General features: G+C 36.6%; 1 protein-coding gene across 2 annotated transcripts; it reads right to left on the bottom strand.

Annotated features, from left to right (window-relative positions):
* Positions 1-14: 14 nt before the first annotated feature.
* Positions 15-10,631, bottom strand: LOC309495535 (uncharacterized protein). Of its 2 annotated transcripts, none has more exons than XM_082165317.1 (16): positions 9,589-10,631; positions 9,215-9,372; positions 7,739-7,919; positions 7,366-7,560; positions 7,158-7,277; positions 6,929-7,062; positions 4,108-4,164; positions 3,990-4,026; positions 3,693-3,905; positions 3,436-3,575; positions 3,256-3,324; positions 2,492-2,619; positions 2,280-2,388; positions 2,017-2,091; positions 1,680-1,823; positions 15-1,413 (listed from the first exon to the last, which is right to left on the bottom strand). In XM_082165317.1, exons 2-16 carry the CDS (start codon positions 9,356-9,358, stop codon positions 1,333-1,335), a joined length of 1,827 nt encoding a protein of 608 aa, XP_082021443.1. In that variant the 5' UTR covers positions 9,359-9,372; positions 9,589-10,631; the 3' UTR covers positions 15-1,332. The 2 variants fall into 2 exon arrangements, with proteins under 2 accessions (XP_082021443.1, XP_082021442.1); XM_082165316.1 differs by having other exon boundaries at positions 3,693-3,911; positions 9,589-10,624.
* Between the last annotated feature and the right edge of the window lie 7,546 nt (positions 10,632-18,177).

Raw genomic sequence — 18,177 nt, 5'->3', positions numbered from 1 at the left:
AAATACTCTCCAACTTTTTAAATAAAGATTATAGTTTATTTATAAAAACAAATTGTAAAAGAATAAAATCACACATAATGCTCAAATATAAGGTACTGTGCAAAAGGCACGTTAGGCACTTTCGTTTTTTCACCAAAAAATGGTTTTACGGCAGTTAAATATCTTGTGCTTTAGTGTGTCAGTAGGAAATATCAGTTTACATTTCCAAACATTTTTTTCTTTTGCCATTATTTCTAATAATCCAGTGAGATTTTTCAATGCGCAATGAGTCTGACAACAGCCGGTATCCACACATAGATCTGATCACACCATCATCAAGTCCATCTGGGATTTCATGAAGAAACCGAAAAAAACATAGACAGAATAAATCCAGAAGTAGTGCAGCAATGTCTTCAAGACGCTTGAAGAAACCTTTCTGCAAAGCTCCCTGAAAAACTATGAGCAAGTTTACCTGGACAAAAGCTGTTTTAAACACACAGAGTGGTCTCACCAAATATTGATTTGATTTAGTTAATAGAAGTTAATTGATAAATAAAATCTATTTATGACATTATTTTGGAAAGCATCCTCACTTTACAACATCTTTACACAAGTGTCTAAAACTTCTCACAGTACTGTATCTCTGCAGGAAGGTTTCTTCAAGCGTCTTGGAGACGTTGCTGCACTTCTTCTGGATTTAGTCAGTTTTTTCTGTTTCTTCATGTAATCCTCACAGACAAACTCGATGATGGTGAGATCAGATCATATCGGCTGTTGTCAGACTCCTTGAGCATAGAAAAATCTCACTGGATTATTACAATTGATGGCAAATTTAAAGAAATGTTTTGAAATTTAAACTGATATTTCCTACTGACACACTACTACAGCAAAAGATATAAATAACTGGCTTAAAACCATTTTTTGGGGAGTTAAAATACTAACATGCCAAAGACTTCTGCACAGTAGCATACTGTATATAAAATTGTAAACCTGCTGATCAGTATTTTTGCAATTACAGTATTGGCACACTTCACCTTAGATAAATGGACACTGACTGTGAATAAGGTCTGTATAAGGAGGAAGAGAAAAAGCGGATAGTAACAGATTTTCTGTACAGACATAATCAAATTGCCATTTATAACCAATGCTGAGAACGACATGATACCTGCAATGGAACGATGGCATTACAGGAAAAAAAAGATGTGCGGTATTGCACAGCAACCATGCCATATATGAAATATTACATCCATGCATTCTCCAAGCCACTTGTCCAGCTGCAGAATAAGAAATAGTATCCAATATCCATCTTACATACATTATAATGAAATCTAATGCAAGGGTGGGCTTGAGCTGTTATTGGATATTGAAGATTTTCTGAAACTCCTCCTCAAACATTTCCTTCAGCCTGGCACCCATTTGCCCAAACGCATTGTCCTTTAGAGAGCAAAAGAGAACAAAATACAAAACAAATGTCAAAACACAGTGAAAAACAAAAAAAACACAAACAAAAAAAACAAGTGTCCTCTCTTTTTTGATTAAATATAATGTTAATCACAAAAATCATCAATAATGTCCAAGATATACATCCATATATAAGACATTGCAAAACAACTACATTTTAATGAGCGTTTGATCTGTTTTTTTTGTTGTTTTTTTTTGTGCTTTATTAATTATGTCCTGTGTGTTTCAGTGAATCTTACCCTATTAAATGTCCTGCAATTGTTGAAAATGAGCTGAAAGTCCGAGACGAACGCTCCAACCGTCTGATAGTTGTCACTTTCCATCTTTAGCTTTATTCTGTCTAGCCACATTGGCTGAGATATGAACTGAGAGTATCTGGGCACCTGGAAGTTAAACAAATTCCGGTTAATCTTTTTTATTTTTTTATTTTTCTTAATTTTAAATATAAAGTTCACCAACATGAATTCCCTATTATTCTATTTAAAATCAAATTCTAAATACATTAAATTAATTCTAGGCATGAGAAAAAAAAAGTGGTTGTAAAAGAACGCAAGTTGAAATAAGGAGACTTCTTACTGTTTGGCATGGATTATTTACAAACACCTTCTGGGTGTCCTCCTTGTACATATGTAACAGGAGATAGTGGCAGTGCTAAAGAAGACAAACAACACACACACACACACACACACACACACACATACACACACACACACACACACACACAATTAGGTCCATAAATGATTGTTCTGTTTCTAAACCTAGAGAGCAGCCTATGTAGACAGCTTAAATGTTTGTGGTTATCCTTTATATTAAGGTACCAAGTTTGTGTGTGTGTTTACCAATCTGTATTGCGACACAGGGGCGTTTAAAGCTTCTTGTTCAGTCATTCTACTGGAGTCTCGCCATTGCTGACTGGTTCTAAACACGCAAAAGGTACAAATCCATTCCCTACAAGCAAACACACACACACACACACACACATATACAGAAGGATGAATGTACAACACATTGCTGATTTAATGATTTTGTTTGTTGTTTTTCTGTCTCTCACCCAGGTGAGTCTCCATCTACAGCTGGTAGGTGACATTGTGAATGAAAAGCTCGTGGACATTCGTCACAACACACGAGATCTCCTCCAGAGTGACATGTGTAACACTCATCATCATTTTTCTGTGCCATCTAGTCACAGGACAACACAACATGATATAAGAAATAATTAGAAATAATCTCAAAGGCATTTTTCTCATTTGCTAATGTTTTTAGGAAAAAAGACATTTCATTTTGGATAAAGAAAACTAAGCTAATGGTAGTTTATTTGTTTGTTTGTTTGGGGGTGGGGTGATTCTGTAATTATCAATAGGTTTTAGATTCTCATACTGTAATACAGTGTTTTTTCTACTGCATTCATAATCCATGAATACTTACATGAATACCAACAGATTATAATAGCAATAATAGGGGTTTCTTCAGTTTTACAGTAACAAGAATGGCTTGTCAAGGGAATGGGGGAATTTGCTTAATTTTCATGAAACTAACATCACAATGCAAACAAGTGTAAGTAAGGGTACTAAAAATAAGTGTCATTTTCTTTAAGCAGAAAAGTCATAAAATAAAATTAATTATTTTGACTTTTCATAAGATTCACGGTATCTTTAGTTTATGAAAGAGATTTTAATTACAATCCTTCCTCAGTAATGCCTTGTGTGATTAACACACACATTCAACATGCTATTAATAATTCAAGTAATGTCATTCATTATTTTATATCATGACTGATTATGAATGACAGACATGTCAGCTGGAGATGTTTCTTACTAGGTCTTCTGCTTCATAACTGCATTTCACACATTCGCACAGAAGAGAATGGATGCGCAGGATCTCTTTCTAAAAATGACAGAAATAAATAAACAAATACATTAAAAAATAATCGTGTTTTTTCTCTTTTGGATCATTCTATGTTCAGTGGTTCACTTACCACTGAAGTAAAACACTTACCTTGAGTAAAATGTTGAGAGTTTTTCCATGGCACAGTATATCTTTTTTCCAGTGTCCATCAGTGATAGTTGGTTCCTCCTCTACAAATTCCTCCGGAGTGAACCAGCTTTCCTCAGTCCGTATACACTTCCCACGACTCCCTGCAACATAAAGTACTCATAAACACTTCCCACTCAAACCTTCGATACAGACTAAACAAACTGCATACTGAGTTCTGCACAGACTGCAGCCGTACACACTTCAGTGCAGTAACGTACCTGATGCAAACCGGACTTTGTATAGAGTCCCAGTAAGTGAACCGCGGGTGACTGGTAAACAGGGAGCTTCGAAAACGGACAGATCTGTCATCTCTTCCTCCTCCTCCTCCTCATCATCCTCAACCCTCCTTCTAAACTCTGCTCCTTCTCCTCTCTCTCTCTGTTCCTGGAAATCTTCATCATCACCTTCCTCATCCGAAGCGGCGCTGGTTTCTGTGTCTTGAGGAATAAAGCACACGGCTGCATTCAGACAGACAGCAGAGAGCGTGTGAATGAGCGTGAATGAGCGGTGCTCACCTGTGCTGGAGCTCTCGGTTAACAGCTCTTTCATGCTCTGCAAGAAGGAACATAGTCAACTTAATGAATTTCAAAGGAAAAACAGGAAAAACAGACATTGTACGGATAGACAAAGTACTTCTGGGGCGCATTTCCTCTTTCTCCTCTCCATCGGTGGAGGCTGAAGATGGTTCTCCTGAAAGAATAAGAAGGGAAGTGATGTCATATCACACATGTATCTGTGGGGTCTGCTGTATTTTATGTAGCTACTTATTTACCTCATATGTTTTAATCTTAGATGGTCGATACTAAAATATGTGCTGTACTCCTGTTGCTTTGTTTTAGAAGCAAAATGTGCATTTTCCCTCACACTAAGGCCTTGTCCACACAGAGACGCATTTAGCTGTATACGTAAACAATTTTTATCGTATCGGCGTTTCGTCCAGACGGATCCGGCGTTTTGGGAGTCTGAAACCGCTATTTTTTTAAACAGGGTCCCAGAGTGGATAAATCTGAAGACACCCTTGCATTTTTCGTGTGTACAGCCAATTTGTATATTTTGTGAAACGATGATGTCATCACCCCACGTGTCGACCTTGGTCAGGTAACAGCAAAAACAACTGCGGACTACATGCTTGTGTTCGTGCTGCAGAAGCTACTGAGCCTCTTTTACTTCTTTATTTACTTATGCTATGATGCTTGTCTGTTGTCTGATTAAGACATTTCATATTTTGTACCAGGCCATTTTTGGTTGTTTATATTGTTCAATAAAGTTCTTGGTGAAAAAAAAGAATAATAAGACGAGCCTATTGAGCCTAATATTATTGGCTGCGTTCCAGTCCACTTTTAGACACGCACTTGCGAACTTCCCTAAGCACTTCCCCTCGGGGGAATTCCTGCCGCCATTTTGAAGTGTGTTCCACTTCGTGAAGTGGACGAGGGAAGTTTATATGGACAGACCCTCGTTCCCTTGATTTAGACCGAGGGAGCGAGTCTACTTCATATGTACACTTCAGGCACCTATATGTCCCACAATGCAGTACGATTGTGACGTCACCACAGATCTCGTCTAATCACTGCCACAACAAACAACTCTATGATATATGAATTATAGATATTTTTTTTATTTAAAACAACCCACATACACCTATATACATTTGGATGCTGAATTAAACAAATTATTAAAGGGAAAAAAATGTAAATAATAAATCAACTCCACAGCTGATTCCAAGTGATCAAGGGCTTAGGACGTTCCAATTCAGCCCATTGCAGTTTCCGCCAGTAGTGGGCACTCGTGCAACGTAAGCAATGACGTACATCCGAGTGAACGAGATGGAGGGAAGTTAGCGAGTGAAGGGCATGACAATTTTGGACTGGAACGCAGCAATTGTATACAGCGCGCAAGGTCATGCGCATGCTCCAAGTCTTCTTCTCCGTTTTTAGTGTATCTCTGTGGCAGAATTACAGTGCCACATACTGGTCTGGCATGTATACCACATCGTTTTGAATCGGTTTCAGTGGTTTAGTGTGTACGCAGATATTTCTTGACATATGATTACAAAAAATGTTTGACAACGAGAAAAAAAAAAAGATTGGATAAGGCAAGCTCTGGCTTTGTGTGGATGTGGCCTAAAAGTGCAGTCACAGTAGCAAAGTTTTGCAGGGCAAAAAAGGTTTATCATCCATTACTAGTGTAGCGATGTCGACGCAGTGAATTCTGTGTGGGCAAATCTTTCAACCTCATGTGACATTCCTGATTGCGTGAATTTCCATTGAAATGGCTGGATTTTTGCCTGCAAAAATTCGCTGAACAATGATAATTTGTGACTGCTGTCAGCAGGGGCGCCGCTAAGGGGGGGAAAGTTAGGACGATTCTAAGGGCCCAGGCACTTTTGGGGGCCCCAGAGATCGATTTTATTAATGGAATGGGTGCGGTAGGGGGCCCAACCTCATATTCTTTCATAGGGCCCAAAATTGATGGTGGTGCCCCTGGCTGTCAGGGTTATGTTCAGTTTCTGTTTGCCTGTTTTCCTTCGACTCAGTTTTCCTGTGTGACTCATTGTTTCATCACATTCACCTGTGCCCTATTAATTAACTCATTAGCTCCTTTGTTTGCCCTTTGTATATAAGCCCTGAGTTCTCCTTCATTCTTCGTCCAGTATTGTTTCCGTTTATAGAAAAGTGGTTGTGTCCCTCCGTGATCTCCTACATGTTTATTTTCCTTTATATTAAAGTGTTTCTTTGGATTCTCCTTCATCAGGCGATTTGTTCATGAGTGAAGTAACAAAATTTTTACATTTGTTACAAATGTTATATTTATGTTCATATATATTGTATATTGTGGGATGCATAAACATGGAAATGTTGGCTAATAACTTTTAATAATATTATTAATATAACAACAGATAATTATTGATATATTAAATTATATCAATGTAATATATATCAATTTAACATAATGTAAAATAAAAGAATAAAGAAATGCTAATAAAAATGTAGTTGTTTGTAACAACAGGTAGACAAACTAGAAATAATGTGGGGTCCCATGATCATTTTGCTATTATTTATTGGCTTAAATCGGCCTTTTTAAATTACCTGGGGTGTGTTTCCCATACAACAACTTTACTAACGAAGAAGCATGTGATAAATTAATAAATGTAAACGAATGCACTATTGACAATGTTAATGGTTTAGACAATAAAAATTTTTTTTTATTTCTAGCTACCTGTAATTTAATTTTAAATTACAATTGCAGTTGACTAAAAATTAGGCAATATTTTACTACAGGCCTAATCTATAGCTAAATATTACATAGACTATTTATTTGTCGAAAACAATAAAGGTTAAGTTAAAAATATATAACTGAAAAAGTACTTCTGCAGCGGACAATGTGTTTCCAGCAAATATAAAGATCCCTATCTGTAACTATTTTACTATCTGCAAGTGCCTGCATTATTTACCTCTATGAGTTTCTTAAGTGGTGTGTTTCTGCAGCGGATGCTGAGTTTCCAGTTCTTGTACCTTTCCTTCCCCGCAAACTTCTGAAATTCAGAAGGGGTGAACCAGCATTTATTGGAAAAAATGCACTTCTCACCTACAGGAGAGAAAGATTGCCTGCATTCAGACCCATAAACAATATGATAAATACATACTGTAATGAATTATAGCAAAAAATTAAAGATGGTGAACCTTTAGGCAGTTTGTCCCGATGAAGAATGCCCTCTTTATCCCCACAGTTTACAGGCAGCTGAGTTTTATATAAAGGATACGTCCAAATCTCTGCTTTTTCTCCTTTCTTCACAGGAGTTGCTGAGAAAGGGAGAGAACGGAAGGAGACACATATCATACAGGCATAAGACACCAGCGAACTTAGACCTGCTGTAGTTCAGGGACTCACAGAACGAGGGTTTCTTGTTCTTCTTAGCGGGTGTGGAAGCAGAGGAAGGACCCGGACCATCACTATCCTCGCTATTTCTATCATCTTTATTTCTCTTTCGCGTGCGTTTCCTCTCCTTTCCTTTCTCCCCCTTTGCTTCACTCTTCTCCGCCTGTGTCTCCACATCCATACAATTCTCATAGAATTTGAAGCTGCCTGAGAATAAAAAGATACTAAAACTGAAAGTCTTGATCTTCTTAAGATTCTTAAATCTTGATGATACTAAAATGACACTGCTGTAAATATGAACACGTTCTTGATCTGTAATAGTGTAATAATGCAGCATGAGCCTATAGGTCTAAGCTCTGAGCTGATACCAGTGAAAAGCACTGACCGTCCAGCAGGCTGTTTCTGAGCAGGCGTAGCGTCGGGTACAGCTGCAAGATGTGATCTTTAAACACACAGCGCCAGAACTGATGCATGCACAGAGATTTCTCTTTCTCCAGCCGGTCCAGAACCTCATAGATGCGCTTCTGCGTCTGCTTCTGCTCACGAGAGCGCATCCCTTTCACCTTCTACAGACAAAACAGAGAAAGACATTAAAGAAAACAGAAGTTATGGTCAGGCGTCACAGTGCTTACAATAACATATCTGCACAATAATGAAATTAATTAGGTGCTTTTACACACCAGCTTATAAAAGTGGATGTACTATTGTAAAGTGATGGTAACAGATGATAATACCATGGTACTTTGATATACATTACAGTTCAAAAGTTTGGGGTCAGTAAGATTTTTTTTTTTTTTTTTTTTTTAAGAAGTCTATTATGCTAATGTATCTGCTCATTTAAATGCAGTCTCTTAGGCTGCATTTATGAACAAAAATACAATAAAAACAGTAAAATTTCAATTTAAAATGACTGTTTTCTATTTGACTATATTTTCAAATGTAATGTATTCCTGTGATCAAAGCTGAATTTTCAGCATCATTACTCCAGTCCTCAGTCATATGATCCTTCCATCCATATGCTGATGTGATGCTCAAGAAACATTTTATAATTATTATTATCAATGTTAAAGGGATACTCCACTTTAAAATGAAAATTCTGTCATCATATACTCACCCTCATGTTGTTTCAATCCTTTATGAATTTCTTTCTTCTGCTGAACAGAAAGGAAGATATTTAGAAGAATGTCAGTAACCAGACAGTTTCTGGTCTCATTGACCTCCATAGTAGAAAAAAAAAAAATACTATGGAAGTCAATGAGACCAGAAACTGTCTGGTTACTGATATTCTTCTAAATATCTTCCTTTCTGTTCAGCAGAAGAAAGAAATTCATAAAGGATTGAAACAACATGAGGGTGAGTATATGATGACAGAATTTTCATTTTAAAGTGGAGTATCCCTTTAAAGATAACTATATTTGCAGAATCCATGATACATTTTTTCCAGGATTTTTCCATCTGAATTCTTTTTTGCAACATTATGTCTTTACTGTCACTTTTAAAGGACAAGTTCGGTATTTTACACTTAAAGCCCTGTTGACAGATCGTTTCTGATGAAATAGAACGGTTAAGATTAAAATTTGGACACATGCTGGTGTCCCGAGAATTTTAGGTTTCTTTCGCTTATGTTAAAATAAAGTATTACTATGGCCGAATGTCCTGAAACAGAACTATTATTGTACCATATCCAAAAAGCATGGTATTGCCATGGTACATAACCAAAAATTATCATGTCCATCAAAACATGAAATACACAATAACATGAATGACTATAAAAGAGATCCTAGGCTACTAGACAGATCCTTTGATGCATGGGTGGTTTAGTTAGAGAAAGAGGGTATGTAGGGGGTGGGCGTGTTCCTGCCTTAAACAGTTCCTCTGTCATCAGGTCGTGGTCTCGCAGCTGAGTGAACAGTGCGTGCGGTTGTTCTATGCACGAAATCTCCGTCTTCTTGCGGTGGAGAAAAAGCAGCAACTCTTCATTCGTTATAAAGTCTAACGGGTCCATTTGGCCGCGGTCTCCTGTTTATTCACAGATTTACAGGGCGACACAAAGTAGGTAGGCTACGTTTAGCGACTTTGTAACATCACGCAGAATAATACAACACAAAAGATACAGTTCTGTGTCAAATACATAATTATAGCAATGTCTCAGACTCCTCCAACTGAATAGGCTGGACATGTTTTGTACATATTTTTTGCTTAAACGCAACATTTGCATATTTAACTCTTACGTACCTGTCGATGGCGAGCTGTCTGGAAGGATTTGTATTGATTATACTGTAGGCTACTTGATACGAGCAGGTCAGAAATAGATATAGTTGTTTCCAAATCTCCCGCCTGAATGGGACTAAATAAAACTGGCTCATAAACAGTAAAGTATGCGGAAGTGATGTAGGGAAAGCGAATGTTAACCCGTTCAAAGTTCAATACGTATTAGCCTACGTAGTGATGTCCGACTCGGTTATAACAAAACCCGGTTTAGAAACAGCACCACGGCGTGTATTAGGTTTCTACGGGTTTTTCTCCCTTCTTTTTGATAAGGATCTTCCTATAATTTTACGCGTCACAGTTCTGTTAAGTAGGCTAGCCTACATGCGAGTGCTAAAATAAATGTTCACTTCTTGGATTAAAAAGTTGCATGTTTTAAGAAAATCCTGTGTATTAAGCAATCATACACATTTCCAGTAGGCTACATTTTGTTATTCCATTTCTTCCATAGGTTAAGTAACTTTTAAGTAAGTTCATTAAACTTTTTTTTAACCCGTCAGTCAAATCCTCCAAACCCTTTCTAAACCCGTTCATTATAAGATGCGATTCAAAAGAACGATTCGTTCACGCATCCGACATCACTACTACGAACCGGTTCAACTGTTCGGGAATAATAAGGCTGCATCTTGAAGAATATAGGCTAAGAGAGATTGAACTGGATAACGTGATTAAAATAGTTTAATGACCCTATAGTGTCAGATATGGGGCAAATTCCAAACGGAAGTGAGCATTCCTCGCCCTACTCCCTTTGAAGGGCAGAGCCCTTGAAGTGGGACTTTGAAGTGAGCAGGGCACTTGTGTGCCATTATGTAGCCGTTTGGAACGCACTTGGCGAAGGGAGCACCTGGGATATTACCATGACAACGCAGCACGGTGTCCATCAGCTGAATAGCTGTTAGCTTTCGACAGAAATGTCTTATTGCTGTTATAACTGTTGCAAAATAAATACATGTTATACAAAAATAAAAGTTATAGCCTATATCAATCTGTGTGAGTGTATTTCTCTGCTCTCAACTTAAACTTGCCGTCTCATCATTGGACCCCCGGTGAATTACCGGTGCCTACCTAACACATTTCTTACCTGAAACTCATAACAATATGACAACAATGTGTGAAATATATCACAAACAAAACAAAACAACTTGAATTGCTCTGTTTGTAAATTAACTCGAACTCTCCTGCCATCTAGCTTTAAACTGATTCACGAGTAGCTATTTACTCGGTCATATGACCATAAATGATAAAAGTACTAGGCGTCTGTGTTGATAGTTGTTTGGGGTTTGTCCACTAGAGGGCGCAATAACCCAGAATAAAAAATCTTGCGAAATACAGAGTGAGGTTTCCAAGTAAAAAAATAAATATATATATATATACTCCTCGTTAGTTTCTCTTATTATTGTTATCAGTTATGTACGTTGAAGTGTTTATGTTGCACATTATGTTATTTAGTTCATGTTTACTGCATTATTTTGTCATATTTATTACCTCGATGGTGTTTAACACTGCAATGTTGCTGGAGAAGTTACTTTTGGCAAACTTTAAGTCATCCTGTGTACTTCCCCTACCACGTGTGTTATTATCAGTACATTTTACAATAACACATTTTACGAGTCACTGTCAGTCCCGCTGGAACACTAAGTTGTTACTGTATAAGTGGTGAAGGGATAGTTACTCACCCTCATGTCGTTCCAAACCTGCAAGTTCTTTCTTCACCTTACAACTCAAAAGAAGAATTCTATGCAAATGTGCAGTTATAAAGAAACCACACAGAGAGAGAGAGAGAGAGAGAGAGAGAGAGAGAGAGAGAGAGAGATACGCAGATACGCATGTTCACATGTTTATTTCCTCTTTCCCTGCCCACGTAAACACATATACACCTGTTCTCAGGTTATCGATTATCGTTGATTATCATCAACATGAAAACATTTGTCTTCACAGGTGTGTCCTTGCCCACTTCCTTCAGCTTTAACTCAGAATACATGTAAAATACAATGTTCTTTGTGATTTTTTTTTACGTTTATGTTTAGTCATTTGAAAAGTCTCAGAAAGACTGGATGGCCAAATCCCCATAAGTGGACTAAATTATAATAAAGGAGTTAAAAGGGATATTTTGTCAGTAGTTTATATTGGGGACATTGTGTCACTTATGATTTATGACCTTTTATGACCATTTATGGCCAGCGGGTGTTCGTTTGTGACCTTTTGACCATCCGTTTCCGGAGTGTTTGTGTGTTTATGACCCCCGGGCCCGTCTGTATTGTGATAAGGAAGTGAATGTTTTTTTTTCAAGATGTCTTTTTATTATTGCAGGTTAACAACCCCAGGTCATTGAATTTATGATCAGAAGAGACCTGGCAAAGGGTCGGAGGCTTGGTTTTCAGATTGTCTGTGTCCGTCCATAATGTCTGTGTGAGAATGAAACGGCACAAATGAGTTTAAAGAAATAAAAAGCATTGCTGATAAATAAAACATAAAATAATAGATATATGAAATAAGATGAATTTTATTAAGCTTAAGTATTTTAAAGTTAGTTTTAATCTTTTAAACATGAGTTGAAGTGAACTTACCTGAGATGAAATGAGGCTGTTTTTTTGTTTGTTTTTTGTCTCTAGATGGTTAGAGTCCACAGCTCTTTGAATTGTTTTCGGATTACAACCGTCCATAATGTCTATGTGAAAATGAAATGATACAAATGAGTTTAGAGAAATAAGAAGCATTGCTGATAAATAAAAGCATATCAAATAATAGACATATGAAATAAGATGAAATTTGATTAAATAGAAGTATTTTAAAGATAGGGTTCAAGCTTATCAACATGAGATGAGATGAGAAACTTAGATGAATTGAGATGCAGGGGCACCGCTCCCCCATCCTGACTGTGTGTTGTTGTTGTGTATTTGGCTTGCAATTTGTTTCTGGAAGCATCAAACGATTAAAAGGCAGGATAGTCACCTCTAAAGTTTTATTATTGAGTGATCGCAAACGTGAACGAACATAAACCATCACAGACAACTGTCTCCCATCCTGTATTTTTCTGGGAGGCCCCAAAATGTGATCATTTTGACACCTCTACACTGACTAGGGCTGTAAGATCAATAGAATTAGATGTTTATACCAGTGTCTTCAGGAAACAGTCAGGGGTCAAAACAAAATGGCCAGGAAGTAAAATTGTATACTCTTATCCATTGATTGTTATGATAAGCTAATCGTCCTTTCTTCCTGGGGCAACTGTCTCCCATCCTGTCTTTCTGGGAGAAAGTGTGAAAGAAAGAGGCACCCCAAAAAATGACACCTCAATTCTGAAAACTTCTGAAGATCAGAGCCTTACAGGCAATGTTTGATAGTATATCAACAAAAGTTTTTAAATATTTTTTTAAACAATATTTTAAATAACCTCTTTGATCTTATTCTATTATTTAATAGTTTATTTATTAATTAGTTAATATTTATGAGTAAATGGCTCAGTGCTATTTTATTTATTTTTCAGATGGTCTACACTGAAATACACTCACCTAAAGGATTATTAGGAACACCATACTAATACTGTGTTTGACCCCCTTTCGCCTTCAGAACTGCCTTAATTCTACGTGGCATTGATTCAACAAGGTGCTGAAAGCATTCTTTAGAAATGTTGGCCCATATTGATAGGATAGCATCTTGCAGTTGATGGAGATTTGTGGGATGCACATCCAGGGCACGAAGCTCCCGTTCCACCACATCCCAAAGATGCTCTATTGGGTTGAGATCTGGTGACTGTGGGGGCCATTTTAGTACAGTGAACTCATTGTCATGTTCAAGAAACCAATTTGAAATGATTCGAGCTTTGTGACATGGTGCATTATCCTGCTGGAAGTAGCCATCAGAGGATGGGTACATGGTGGTCATAAAGGGATGGACATGGTCAGAAACAATGCTCAGGTAGGCTGTGGCATTTAAACGATGCCCAATTGGCACTAAGGGGCTTAAAGTGTGCCAAGAAAACATCCCCCACACCATTACACCACCACCACCAGCCTGCACAGTGGTAACAAGGCATGATGGATCCATGTTCTCATTCTGTTTACGCCAAATTCTGACTCTACCATCTGAATGTCTCAACAGAAATCGAGACTCATCAGACCAGGCAAGTCCAGTCTTCAACTGTCCAATTTTGGTGAGCTTGTGCAAATTGTAGCCTCTTTTTCCAATTTGTAGTGGAGATGAGTGGTACCCGGTGGAGTCTTCTGCTGTTGTAGCCCATCCGCCTCAAGGTTGTGCGTGTTGTGGCTTCACAAATGCTTTGCTGCATACCTCGGTTGTAACGAGTGGTTATTTCAGTCAAAGTTGCTCTTCTATCAGCTTGAATCAGTCGGCCCATTCTCCTCTGACCTCTAGCATCAACAAGGCATTTTCGCCCACAGGACTGCCGCATACTGGATGTTTTTCCCTTTTCACACCATTCTTTGTAAACCCTAGAAATGGTTGTGCGTGAAAATCCCAGTAACTGAGCAGATTGTGAAATACTCAGACCGGCCCGTCTGGCACCAACAACCATGCCACGCTCAAAATTGCTTAAATCACCTTTCTTTCCCATTCTGACATTCAGTTTGGAGTTCAGGAGAATGTCTTGACCAGGACCACACCCCTAAATGCATTGAAGCAACTGCCATGTGATTGGTTGATTAGATAATTGCATTAATGAGAAATTGAACAGGTGTTCCTAATAATCCTTTAGGTGAGTGTATAGTAAAGCTGTATACTTTTCTGTATTGGATTAAATCAACTTAAAAATATGCATAAAATTGCATGACAGATCACGTAATAGGAATAAATTGATCAACAAACAGAGATAAAACATTAAATCTTTACATTTTTGATGGTTTACATTTTGTGCTATTTACTAGCGAGTCAAAGTTAAGTTTGTTTTTCTCCATAAGTTATAAAAACGATCAGGCTGTTGTGCATTAAAACCAATGCGAATATATATTCTACCTATTCTAACTAAATCAACATAAGGTGACATATGAAACACAATGTTTCAAACAGTTGAGTAAAATATAGTATAAAATATCTTTCAAATGAAATGATTATAAATAAAAAATATAATATAAAAATAAACATCTTACTAAAATTTTCTGAACCAATTATTATAGTTTTAGCTAAATTAATATATAAAAAGCACCTTACATTTTTCAGAGAGCATGGAAAAAATCTCCTTACACAGAAATGAGCAACAAATGATTTACAAAAGTGCAATAGGCCTAAGTAGAAATATAAATTCTCTTGAGTGTGTCTTAGAGAGACAGAGGAGTGTGTTTTTAGCCGATGCTTTAAATCTGTTGTAAAATAACCCTATGCAACTCGTGCAGTATATTCCAAGCGTTCTGAAGGCGGGGTTTCATAAAGTTATTATACCTTTATGAAAATCTTGAGTTGCAGTCCTGTGTGCGAGCGTGCCGCAGATCGCGCCGCGCACAAGCTAGCACATCTTTTTGAGATATAAATGATAAAAAATGTAAATAAAACACGAGGCCTTCATAAAACTCAGAAGAGTAGGTAATTTAATATCTCTGTTGTTCTGTTCTCCGGTTGTCAGATAGTCATCTGAATGACAGTTCATGCGTGAACACTATGCCTATACCCAAGTCAATGCATTATTCTTTCTTTCCTTTTTGTATTAGTGTTTAAAATATTTAATTTACAGCTAATTATATTGATTTATATCTTTAAATGTATTAAAGGGATAGTTCACCCAAAAATGAAAATTCTGTCATCATTTACTCACCCTCAAGTTGTTTCAAACCTGTATGCATTTCTTTTTTCTGCTGAACACAAAAGAAGATATTTAGAAAAATGTCTGTAACCAAACAGTTAATGGACCCCAATGACTTCCATAGTATTTTTCTTCCTATTATGGAAGTCAATGGGGTCCATCAACTGTTTGGACTTTGGACTTTTATTCTGCTGTGCAACATGGAGGACGAACTGATGAAGGAACAGTTTATGGCAAGCCGTTTAAACATTTAATCATTTTAACCGACTAGTCTCTATTTTCATGCTACTAGTACTTATTTTTTAGATACTAGTATCTATTCCATTAAGTACTAGTACTTATTCATTAGCTAGTGCTTATTCTTTAGGTACTAGTGCCTATTCTTTAGATACTAGTGCTTATTCTTTAGGTACTAGTACCTATTCTTTAGATACTAGTGCTTATTCTTTAGGTACTAGTACCTTTTTAAAGATACTAGTACTTAGGCCTATTCATTAGATACTAGTACTTATTCCAATAGTGACTAGTTCTTATTTATTAGATACTAGTACTTATTCATTAGATACTAGTTCTTATTTATTAGATACTAGTACTTATTCATTAGTTACTAGTACTTATTATTAGATACTAGTACTTATTCATTAGATACTAGTACCTATTAAATAGATACTAGTACTTATTCATTAGATACTAGTACTTATTCCAATAGTGACTAGTAATTATTATTTTGTTACTAGTAACAAATACATTTTTATGCCATTGACTTCTATGGGGATCTGTCATTCAGATATCAACTATTCATTTCTGACTAGTATGTATTCCAATTGTGACTAGTACATATATATTAGATACTAGTAGTTATTCATTAGCTACTAGTACTTATTCAATAGATACTACCTATTTATTAGATTCTAGTATTTATTCAAAATTTTACTAGTAAGATTTTTTATTTAACTCTCCAGTGGCCGTTCTGACTAGTCATAACATAAGACGAGTAAAAAAGCAGTTGTGACTAGTAAAATAAAAAATCTTACTATTAACATTCGGAATAAATACTAGTATCTAATAAATAGGTACTAGTATCTATTGAATAAGTACTAGTAGCTAATTTATAAGTACTAGTATCTAATGAATAGGTACTAGTATCTAAAGAATAAGTACTATATCTATTGAATAAGTACTAGTATCTGAATAAGTATCTAATGAATAAGTACTAGTACCTAAAGAATAAGCACTAGTAGCTAAAGAATAAGCACTAGCAGCTAATGAATAAGTACTAGTACTTAATGGAATAGATCCTAGTATCAAAAAAATAAGTACTAGTAGCATGAAAATAGAGACTAGTCGGTTTAAATGATTAAATGTTAAAACGGCTTGCCATAAACAGTTTGATCTTCGGCTGACAAATCAGAGGAAAGTGCATGGCGTTTCATTCCCGCCCACGTGTAGAAATCGAATATTCAAGCTGTTTATACATTTTTCTACCTGAGAATCAATTTATTTATTTTTAAGATGTATTTATTAAAAAATTTTATAGGAACTGTTTTCTCGTTGTTCTACTTTCAATAAATAAAAAAAACTAATGAACCCACGGACCACCCACAATATATCAGTGTCTGAAGACAGATCTGACAGATGTATGTGGGCTCAACAATAAACATCAAGATGTGCAATTAAACACATTCTTGATGCATTCAGTATCTGTGAACAAAACCCTGCATTGGTGGCTGGTGCTGCATTTTTCTATCTATTTTTCGTGTTTATTACTGTAAAATCTAACAGTTGTTCTAATGAACAATTTTAAGTTAACTTTACTTAATGTCTTAACTTAATTGAACACATCTAGTAATCTATTTGCATACTATGCCTTTGTTACTCAGAAAACCCAAGTTATTGATTGGTTTGAGTACCATTTTGTCAAGCAAAAGCGATTTATTTTTTAAGGCGGGGCAATTCTTAATAGATTTTTACAAATTTCTTCCACTTCTGCAGTTATTTTTCTCCTTAGTTGCATTCACTCATTTTATAAACTCATCTTGAATGTTGAATTGTCAATACAACCGAAAACTGTGAGAGAACATCACATAAATTGCGTCATAAATTGATGATGATTTCAGTTTGAAGTCACCATATGTTGATTAGTGTTCCCTTTGGTTTGGCACTTGGAACTTAATTTATATCACCATCCCTTCCAACTGATGCAGCGATGCAACAAAAAATCACAGTTCTACCAGAAAGACTCGGGAGGCGAAATAACGTAACAAGTATGCATTTATTAACAGCCAAGCGAGCAAATATTATGATATAAAGTTCTTTGGCATAGGCATAATTTTAGTTTGTTCTTCACACAAAGCTTTCAAATTACTTTAGAGGATGTGAAATAGGCTACAGTGTGCATAACTCATACAAGAAAGACTCTGGAACAAAATTTTCTAATTGGGTGAGCTATCCCTTTAAAGTGCAAATATACATTTCTTCTCAGAGAGGAATTAAAACACATAAGAACCAAACTGGAGACATCAGGCACCCTCTCAACATGACCGCATCAAACGGCACTTGACGTCAGAAATCCTGGAATTAAGAAAACATACGCAAATGATCAGATAGCCATATGCAGACCGGCACCAGCCTAAAGACAGACCTCAGCTTATCTCTAAAGATCCTTTACATAACATGCAGCAGTTGTAAAAGAAGAGGCCTGGGAAATCAGCCTTTAAAGCACCGGCCAACTGGCAGGAGCGGATTTGACATGCCTTTATGCCTTCATGCCTTTAGTGCGGCGCGCAGACACGATCCACCACATC

The sequence above is a fragment of the Leuciscus leuciscus genome (genome assembly GCF_965113295.1).
Source record: "Leuciscus leuciscus genome assembly, chromosome: 1".
Lineage (NCBI taxonomy): Eukaryota > Metazoa > Chordata > Actinopteri > Cypriniformes > Leuciscidae > Leuciscus > Leuciscus leuciscus.
This window is presented reverse-complemented; position numbering and strand designations above follow the sequence as displayed.

Excerpts from the sequence above, each read along its gene's own strand:
- LOC309495535 (XM_082165316.1), bottom strand. The coding sequence starts at position 9,358 with ATGGACCCGTTAGACTTTATAACGAATGAAGAGTTGCTGCTTTTTCTC. Across the intron at positions 3,576-3,692 it reads CAAAGTCCGGTTTGCATCAG|GGAGTCGTGGGAAGTGTATA; the intron begins GTACGTTACTGC and ends TTTATGTTGCAG. Across the intron at positions 2,092-2,279 it reads CTGTGTCGCAATACAGATTG|CACTGCCACTATCTCCTGTT; the intron begins GTAAACACACAC and ends TGTCTTCTTTAG.